A 10,013-nucleotide genomic window follows, 5' to 3' on the forward strand; every position below is an offset into this window, starting at 1 on the left:
TGGCTGCGGTCTGCAGCACAAACCGCGCGCGCACATCTTCAGCTGACAAGAGGTCATCGGTGAGTGTGCACGCTTCGAGATTTAGTGCGTGACGAAATAATGCGTTTTGAAAGTTTCTTTTTCTTTTTCTTTTGAAGAGCGCGCGACTGTGCAATAAATTGCACGCAAAATCAGCGGGCTTAACAAGGGGGTGACTCGCAAGAAGTGAAGCTGCTATGGCTTTACTGATCACTTCCACTTTGATCATTTGCGTTAAATTGGTTCTTTGTGTGGCATTTGCACGCGACGCGGAAGCGGAAGCGGACTTGTGCAAACCGTTACGCGTGGACCGGATGGATGAAAGGCACGTCACTTTTCGGATCGACGCCTTCCAACAGGAATTTTACCTCCACCTGCAGCCGGATTCGAATTTCCTCGGAGCGGGTAGCGTAAACCCCTTTGAGGCCGACGCGTCAACGGCTGCGGACCTCCGGAAATGCTTCTACTCCGGTCACGTCAACTCGCAGCCGGACTCGTTTGCCGCGCTGAGCTTGTGCAAAGGTCTCCACGGGGGGTTTTACGCCAACGGCGCCGAGTATTTCATCAGCCTCGCCAGAGGTGAGGACGGAGCGGCCGAGGCTGACGGGGACGCTTCATCCGGGACGCACGTCATCCACCGCCGGAGAAGCTCTGCGCCCAATTCGGCGGGCAACTTCTCCAGCAGGTGCGGAGTGACGCCTGACTCGAACGTCAACACGTCACTGGAAAAATACAAGCACATGAGTGAAATGGAGACGGGAGGCTTGTTCGAAACGGTTTGGGAACGCTTCGGGAGGTCCAAAAGATTTACCTCCGTCCCCAGGTTTGTGGAGGTGCTGGTGGTGGCAGATCCATCCATGGATTCGTTTCACGGGGATGAGCTGAAACATTACCTGCTGACGCTCATGTCGGTGGCCGCCAAGCTGTACAAGCACCCCAGCATCTTAAACTCCATCAATATTGTGGTTGTGGGCTTTGTGGTATTAAAGGAAGATGACCGGGGGCCGAAGGTGTCCAGTAATGCTGCCCTAACTCTGCGCAATTTCTGCTCTTGGCAGAAGAAATTAAATAAACACAGCGACAAGCATCCCGAGTACTGGGACACGGCCATTCTCTTCACCAAACAGGTAAGAAAGGTGCATTTTGCTGCTTAACTCATATTCAACTAATGTGATATTCACCAGAATGCTGTATTTAGACTAGTGGGGCTGCAGAGACCATATTATTGTCAAGAAATGTTTATGGGCTTGACTTCCCCTTTAAACTCTTTGACTGCCAAAGATGTTTCATGATGATTAGTAAAATTCCAATGAATGGAATGCGATCTTTCATTTCGTAGCCACATTGTATATGTAGTAAAGGCAAACAATATTCTTTTTGCCTTGAAAGATTAGTTAAAATGCTCAAAAGCGGCTGGCACTGTGGATTTTTTCGTTTTGTTATAACGCCTGGCAGTCAAAGAGTTAACTCATTTGCTCCCAATAACGTGTAAAGTTTTTTTTTTTAAGTTTTAAGTGTCCCAAAGACGTATTTATACGTTTTTTTGTTTGTTTTTTTATGCTAGAGCATACAGAAGGCTTTGATGCAGCCTCTCAACTGCAAAGAACGGTTGCAGAAATGGTAGTTATTACACAAACGGCCAGCAGGTGGCAGCAGAGTATAAGAGATCAAAAAAAGCTAAATTACTTATAATTTTAAATAGATTTGTGAAAACTGATGAAACTTAGCGCTCTTCTAATGCTAATTGCTGCAAAACGGAAACAGATAGAAACATACTTTTTTTTCCTGGGGAAAGAAGAGACTTTAATCTTTCTTTTGGTAGGTTCCATACTTTTATAGCAATTGAACACAATATTCTGTGGGCCTTGCAAAATCAGTCAAAATCCAGTAAAACAGCCGGGAGCGATCGGGATTGTTTCTGTGAAAATGGCGGCGAGTGAATGAGTTAAACACCAATAACTTGTAATTGTTTTAACAATGCCATAAGAAGCATATTTCACTACAATGCCTCTCATTCGAGAGGAGTTGTCCGCCAAGAAGAATTTTCATATCAAATATCAAACCGTCAAAAAGAGAAAAGGAGAAGTTAGAATAAAATGCGTTGTTGATGCCTCCCCCTATAGGCAACCTACAGTAAATTAAGCAATGCACGTTCATTCAGGCATCTGCCAGTTGATTTAATTCCTTAAACGATCCAACACAACCTCAGTCCAACCCAGTGGTTTACCACAAATGAGCAAAAGACTAATTTAAGTTCACCCGTAACTCGTCAAGCAGTCAGGAAAAGGAAAGCTGCCAAACCCTACTTCACTTTCTTCAATAAGAAAAAAATACATTCCTGGCCGATTAACCGATTGTTGACGACAGACTATAATTACTGTACATGACCGTAAGTGTATGTATTCTTTCCTAATGCTCTGTTATTGCCTCTTTAACCGAGAGTCAATCTTGCTTGAGCGCGTACGTCAGCACACAGTTAAGTTGACAACAAAGACAGAGCATGTGCCTCGTATTAGTGTCTGTCACCGTCATGGCTCAGAAATGCAAAACAAAGTGTGAGTAAGCTTTTGGTCGCCTCTTCAAGCAAATCTTTTCCTAATAAGCTCTTACCAACCAGGATCTCTGTGGGGCCACAACCTGCGATACGCTGGGGATGGCGGATGTTGGGACCATGTGTGACCCCAAGAGGAGTTGCTCCGTCATAGAGGACGATGGCCTCCCGTCAGCATTTACAACGGCCCATGAACTTGGTGAGATGTCGAACACGAGTTCACTTCCTGTTAGATCGGCGGTGCGCAAACTCGGCCCTCGGGGGCCAGCTGATATACAAGTATGATCAGCTCATCGGCAAGCTCCGCGTTACCCCGATAATGGAATCAGGTTTGGAGCGGGGAAGCATACAAAACCTGTAGGACTCGAGGACAGAGTTCGGACAACACTGGTTTAGATCGATAAACCTTTATCTGGCTTGCATTTCCATCGCAAAAAATATGGTTGGCGAACGTCAGTGGTGTCAGAAAGTAAAAAAAATCCGGCCACAGTTTAGCTTTCGCCACAAGTGCTTCTTGTCAAACGGCACCTGGGAGCTTGTTTAGCTGCCGGTTGAGAAAAGCAACTGTGGCTAAAAAAAAATAAAAAAATGGTAGCACAGTTTTTACTTTTTGGACCCGGATTTGTCATTTCTCCAGTTGGTCCAAAATGCCTCCTAACTGGTCGGGATGTAACGATATCCAAACATCACGATACGGTAAGATCACGCTATGAAGTTCACGATACGATAATTATCACGATATTGTGGGGATGTTGGCGATATTTAAAAAAGGTCACAATAATGTAAAAAAAAAAAATAAAAAAAAAAGCTCACTAAAAAAAAAGCTATGCTTTTGTACATAACAGCAATGCATAGAAATCTACATTCTCTAATAACAATATTGTTGTAAATTTGCGACAAACGACAAAATTTCAAAACTATATTTTAGTACTTGTATAGTTCATCGGTCGGTACTGTAGTGCATGATCAAACCAAAGTGATCATAGAGACAAGCACAAAAAATTAAGCAAGTTTGTTCTTTCAGGAGCGTGCATGAAACTGGTCGCCCTTTGTGTCATCAGTACTGACAAAGTAGCTCTCAGCTTCAAAAAGGTTGTGGATCACTCGGCTCAATTATAATAAGTAGTTAAACAATTTCCCCGAACATGCTTGTCTCATAATTGATCACGCTGAAATCACTTTTTTTTTTCTTGTCTTTTTTTGGAAGGTTCTTCATGTTCATATTACGGGAAAGAAATCGTTTCCTTGGGAACTGAATTCCCCTGTCAGGCCTGGTTAAGCACATGGATGTTATATTCCCATGCATAGCTGCGTTCCTGCCTGCTATGACATCATCTTCAAATCAGTCCAATTTTAGTCTGCTCTGCCTTCTCCATACACGATGAATTGATGTCTGGCGAAGTAAAAATAATAATAATAATAATAATAATAATAATAATGTTTTCATACGAGTCAGTGTTGATTCTAGAAATTCATAGTGTGGCCAATAAGAGATTATTTTGTTTTCAATGAAACAAACACAAAAATATTTCAACTAAGAAGTGATTTGTCATTTTTTGTCTTCCCTTCCCACGCCGTCCTCCTCTTAGGTCATGTCTTCAACATGCCCCATGACAACGTGAAGGCATGTGAGGAGGTCTTTGGGAAACTAAAAGACAACCACATGATGTCCCCAACTCTAATCCAGATCGACAGGAGTCGTCCCTGGTCCGTGTGCAGCGCAGCCATTATCACTGAATTTCTGGATCGAGGTCATGGTTAGTGAACCCTTCCTGTGGAGGTTTCTTGATTTCAAAGGACGACAGATTCTGTCCATGTGCTATGCTATCAGATGATTGGGATCTATCTGTCGATCCTTTACTCATTTGCTCCCAAAAGCGGATAAAAACATTCTATTTTTAATATTGCCATGGTCCCAAAAACGTATTTGTACGTTTTTTTTTAAATTTAATTTCATTTTTTTTAATGCTAGAGCATACAGAAGGCTTTGATGCAGCCTCTGAACTAAAGAGAACGCTTAAAGCAATGGTAGTTATTACAAAAAATGAACAGCAGGTGGAAGCAGAGTATAAGAGATCAACCAGGGCCATGTTGCACAAAGGTTCTTTTCCCCAGTGTTTTAAACAGATTTGTGAATAATAAAAAACTAAATAAAAAACTTGGCTTTATTGACATTGGCTTGTTGACAACGAATTTGATATGCTATTAAATTGGAGGGAATCATTGTAAACGGACGTTCCTGAAGATTCGCAATATATTACTGGAATTAACTGAACTATTGTTGCTAAGTGTCCTGTCCACGTCACGGAAATCGTTGCGTGAAGTGTCATAGAAAACTGGATGGTCAGACACTGCTAAAATGAGATCGTGTATCGCACTGTTTAGCATGCCCTGCGTTCATTGGCTCGTCAATGAAATCTTCGCTGATTGGTTGAAGTCTCAGCGACAGCCTCTGCGACGCGACAGAAGTTGAACATGTTTCAACTTTCTAGTATCTAGTGATCAGGCCAGCATATAGTCTACCTTTTAGTCAAGTTAGCCGTTATATGCTCCAGTTCTTCAGGACACTGAACAGGACAAACGGTTAAAGATGGATGGCTGTTTTTTGTATCAATATAACGGAATGAAGTTGATTGGCTTTCCGGCTGTATTTTTTGTTGATGCAGGAGACTGTTTGCTGGATCAGCCCCAGAGGCTGCTGACTCTCCCAGATAACCTGCCCGGCTCCAGTTACAATCTTCACAGTCAGTGTGAACTGGCTTTTGGGGATGGTGCCAAGCCTTGCCCCTACATGCAGCCCTGCGCCAAACTGTGGTGCACGGGGAAGGCCCGTGGGCAGCTGGTCTGCCAAACCAGACACTTTCCCTGGGCAGATGGCACCAGCTGCGGCACCGGCAGAGTGTGTTACCAAGGGGCTTGCACCGAGAAGAACACCACCATGCACATCAAGGTGTGACATACGGTTTATGGAAAGGTTTCATCTGGAAATAAATATGTATTCTTCCAACACAAATGTTGTTTTTAAGGTTAATTCATATAGTCTTTATCACAAGACATTTGGCCTCTATTGATTCAAATGTTTCATCATCAATTTTTTCACAGGTCATTGACCAGTCCAATTTGAGCTTTCGGGTGGTCATCACATCTAAAATGTCTCAAAGGATGTTCTATATATAGAGTGGTACCTTTTCCTTTACATTTGTCCCAGGTGGATGGTGGATGGGGGAAGTGGGGCTCATTTAGAGATTGTTCCAGAACATGTGGTGGTGGTGTCCAGCTGGCCAGGAGAGAGTGCAACAACCCGGTCCCTGAGAACGGAGGCAAATACTGCTACGGTCTTCGCATTAAATATCGCTCCTGCAACCTCAACCCTTGTCTTGATGTCGGTACGAACCTGTCTGGACAGTCAATGAATTCGGTATCATACATTTCCATTATAATCATATTTTTTTTTCCTTTTTTCACACTTTAGTGAAGAGTTTCCGCGAAGAGCAGTGCGAGGCGTTCAATGGCATAAACCTGAATACCAACAGACTGGGCTCGTCTGTGGTCTGGGTTCCGAAATATTCTGGCATTTCCCCCAAGGACAAATGCAAGCTCATCTGTCGCGCCAATGGGACTGGTTACTTCTATGTCCTTGCTCCAAAGGTATTTGTCATCATTTTTTAATCTTGCACTGAATGTCCTGCACTTTACTCTTTCATTGCATTTTGTAATGACAATAAATCTGAATCTGATCCAGTTCATTAAAGACTAGTGTTAATCTTTAATACATTTAAATTTAAACCTGAGTGTCAAGATGGACAGTGACTTTAAACTGGACCGACAAATTGCCGCCGTTGTCAAATCCAGCTTTTTTCGCCGCGAGACTTGTTTTTGGTGTTTTGTGGTGTGTATGAGTTTTGGTTTTGAATGATTCAATATTCGTACCCTGCAGGTTGTTGATGGGACGCCCTGTTCGCCAGACTCCACTGCTGTATGCATTCAAGGGCGATGCATCAAGGCAGGCTGCGATGGGAAGCTCGACTCGAAGAAAAAATTTGACAAATGCGGCGTGTGCGGCGGTGACAACCAGGGCTGTAAGAAGGTTTCCGGAATGTTCACAAAACCCATGTATGTAGTTTATGCGTGATTTGTCAGCATGTTTAAGAAACGAAGTTCAAATAAGAGGCACGTTAAAACAATAGAGCTGCTTTTAGGGATAACTAGCAGCCTAAACATTATTGTTACAGTGCTTATATTATTGATCGAAAGTGGACATATATTTTACCTTTAATGGTATAATGACATCACAGGGATTGAACAATCATAGGTTCTGTTTGGAAATGATAAACAACACATTTACAAGAAGTCTTGGTTGCCAATTTCTGTGGGTTGGAGCTGTCACAAAGACAACATACCGTAATCCTAATCTGCGATCTGAAACCACACAAGAATGTTATGGTTTCTTTTATCATGTATTCCATATAACTGTGACAAGATTTCTGGATATTAGTTAAACACTTTTAAGAGTTACGCATATAAAACACAACATGTAGTCCAGGGGTCTGCAACCTGCGGCTCTGGAACCACATGTGACTCTTTAGTCCCGCTCCTGTGGTCCTCTGTATTTAGTAGAAATTAGTTTTGTTTCTTTTACATATTTATTTTCAATTTTTAGCTGAAATATTCTTTAAATGAATTATTTAGATTCAAATAAAATGTAAAATTTTTTTTTTTTTAAATGGTTACGGTAATCTATGCTCGTTACTTGAAAACACAACCAAAAGTATTGGCACAAACATTCAAGTAGTACGCTACGTGTATTTCTCTTAATTTTTTATAAGGTCGCAAATTTACCACTTTACAAAGTTGCAAATTTGCCACTTTAGAAAGGCACAGATTTACCACTTTCTAAACTCTCAAAATTATGATTTTTTTTTTCCTCGCAAATTTGCCACTTTATATAGAGACTTTTTCTCTGAATATTGCCCCCGCCCTAAAAAAATATATTTATACGCCGTTGTACAGTCGAACGGAAGCAGTTTTGGGGTATGTTTTTTGTTTTTTTATGTACTTGTTTATTTAATTTGAATTCAACTCACCTTTACATCTCCGCCCTTTTCCAGTCACGGCTATAACTTCGTGGTGACGCTGCCTGTCGGCGCGTCAAACGTCGACATCCGCCAGCGGGGCTACCGAGGAATCGTCAGTGACGAAAACTACCTGGCAGTCAAGAACGGGCACGGGAAATACCTGCTGAACGGCAACTACGTGGTGTCCGCTGCGGAGCGCGATCTGATCGTGAGGGGCAGCATGTTGCGCTACAGCGGCACTTCAACATCTGTGGAGATTCTTCAGTCCACGAGGCCGCTGCAAGAGGCACTGACCGTGGAGGTGCTCTCGGTCGGGAAGATGACCCCTCCCCGGGTGCGCTACTCCTACTACCTTACCAAAGATAGCAAAGAGGAGAAGACTTTGCGCAAAGAAGAGAAGAACCACGTGTCGCACAATAACGTCTTACTGAACGGCAACAAAGTCGAAGCCAAAAAGGAGGTGACGGGGAAGCAGCCAGGCAAGCATTGGGTAAGCGGAAGCTGGGAATCCTGCACGGTGACCTGCGGGAGGGGCCTGCAAAAGAGGCTGGTGCTTTGTCAGGACACGGAAGGGAACCCGGCCTTCGGCTGCAGCAGTGCCGACAGGCCCGTTGCAATGAGAGCGTGCGGAGATCCGTGTCCCGTGTGGGATGTCGGGGCCTGGTCTCACTGTTCCAAGTCCTGCGACAGGGGCTTTAAACGCCGCTCGGTACGCTGTATGACGGAGAACGGTCTTAATCTGCCGAGGGACCACTGCGCCGGAAGAAGGAAGCCTCAGGAACTGGATATCTGCTATCTGAGTGTATGTTGAGGCCGATCCAGATGGCAATCGACGCATGCCACATCGTTGTGGTTGTGACTCTGTGGCTTTTGTTGGTTGAAAATACACTCAAATGCCGCGTGACTGCAGCTGACAGGGCGCTAGAGCAACAAAACAAAGTCACTGACGAAGAAGAGGGTCGTCCTCAGACCTTTTGTTTACACGACAAAAACCAACTGTCAAACCAAGTGATGCAGGTTGGACTTATTGTAAGTCTACCGCTTGTGGGACATATGTGAAATATGCCTCCGTATTCACAAGTGGTGGAGAGGATGTCAAGCGCAGAAAACAATCAGAGTTCAAGCTAACCAATAAGATTTAGAGACTTTGCTTGAACTCTGTGCCGTTATTAGCACCGTAACATGCGTTACCTGTGAACTGTTTTTTTTTGTTTTTTTTCCCACCCACTCATTTTAGCGAAGAAACTGGGGGGAAATGTGAAATGCAGTACTGTAATGGAAATGTATGTTCCTATGTTTTCTATTTGAGTGTTCTTGGCTACAGAGCAATTATCTTAGGTTAGAGCTACGCTGTAAGTCTGCAGTAAGTTTAGTGTCCATATCCGATTCTTTTAACTGACTATTTTCATGTATTTTCAAATTATGCATATACAATATTACCGTTTACGTTTACAGAAGGCCTAAAACAACCCAAAATATGTGCAAACAATTACACAAACATTCTATTTATTTAGTTAGTACTGATTCTTCCCATCATTGAGTAAAATAAATGCAGGTAACCTCTGCATTGTTTTCCTTATTTAACACGTGACGTCTACACACCACAAATGTATTTTTTTATTTTTTTTTGGTGGTGGTTGTTTTGAATAGAGGCCAGCATTTACTTCCTCAATTGGTGTACTTCAGTGACATCAGCCTCACATTGACAGGATACATAACCCTTGCATGACCCTAGTCATGACATATATTTGCGATTGGCTGGTGACCAGTTCAAGGTGTAACCCCGCCTACTGCCCCTTGCCCAGCTGAGATAGGCTCCAGCACCCCTGCGACCCTTGTGAGGAGTAAGCGGTTCAGAAAATGGATGGGTAAAAACAACTTAAAAATCATCTTTAGATTGCTAAATCATGTTGATGTTACTTAGTTTTTAAAGCCTGCTGTATTTAAAATGCGAAGCCATGTTGATGCATTCATTTGAAGGGAACACGAACCTTAAACTCCCCTAAATTCCATTAAGCCTTGTTGCTTTTGCATTCCATGTCATCATTTTGTGTTTTTTTTTTTTAAGGACTGTTTACATTTCACTGGTGATATTGGTGCTTATGTAAAATCCTTACTGTATCTCCATGACCTGTGTCAATGGCACAGAAACGTTTTGCCATAAGAAGGTTCAAAGAGCCCATTTTAACCTTAAGACATATCATATCATCTAAATGGTGGCAATGTACAGTTTGTTTTCCCTTTAACCTATGTACTGAAATTTCTGTTGTTTTCAATTGTATACTATGTATACATTTATCTTGGTGTAAAAACTATAAATAAATAATTCTAAATGTGTATATGTGAATGAAAGTCAATGCACATATTTA

The 10,013-nt window shown here is 42.7% G+C and overlaps 1 protein-coding gene across 1 annotated transcript; it reads left to right on the forward strand.

Annotated features, from left to right (window-relative positions):
* LOC144032942 (A disintegrin and metalloproteinase with thrombospondin motifs 15-like) lies at positions 1-9,275 on the forward strand. The gene is made up of 8 exons (XM_077540511.1): positions 1-1,145; positions 2,636-2,768; positions 4,159-4,326; positions 5,236-5,519; positions 5,778-5,955; positions 6,042-6,217; positions 6,507-6,682; positions 7,678-9,275. Exons 1-8 carry the CDS (start codon positions 216-218, stop codon positions 8,453-8,455), a joined length of 2,823 nt encoding a protein of 940 aa, XP_077396637.1. The 5' UTR covers positions 1-215; the 3' UTR covers positions 8,456-9,275.
* The last annotated feature ends 738 nt before the right edge of the window (positions 9,276-10,013 follow it).

Source organism: Festucalex cinctus, chromosome 13 (genome assembly GCF_051991245.1).
Source record: "Festucalex cinctus isolate MCC-2025b chromosome 13, RoL_Fcin_1.0, whole genome shotgun sequence".
Classification (NCBI taxonomy): domain Eukaryota; kingdom Metazoa; phylum Chordata; class Actinopteri; order Syngnathiformes; family Syngnathidae; genus Festucalex; species Festucalex cinctus.

Bases quoted from the DNA above. Each gene is read 5' to 3' on its own strand.
- LOC144032942 (XM_077540511.1), top strand. From the start codon at position 216: ATGGCTTTACTGATCACTTCCACTTTGATCATTTGCGTTAAATTGGTT. The intron at 4,327-5,235 runs GTTAGTGAACCC...TTGTTGATGCAG, and splicing joins ATTTCTGGATCGAGGTCATG to GAGACTGTTTGCTGGATCAG. The intron at 5,520-5,777 runs GTGTGACATACG...CATTTGTCCCAG, and splicing joins ACACCACCATGCACATCAAG to GTGGATGGTGGATGGGGGAA.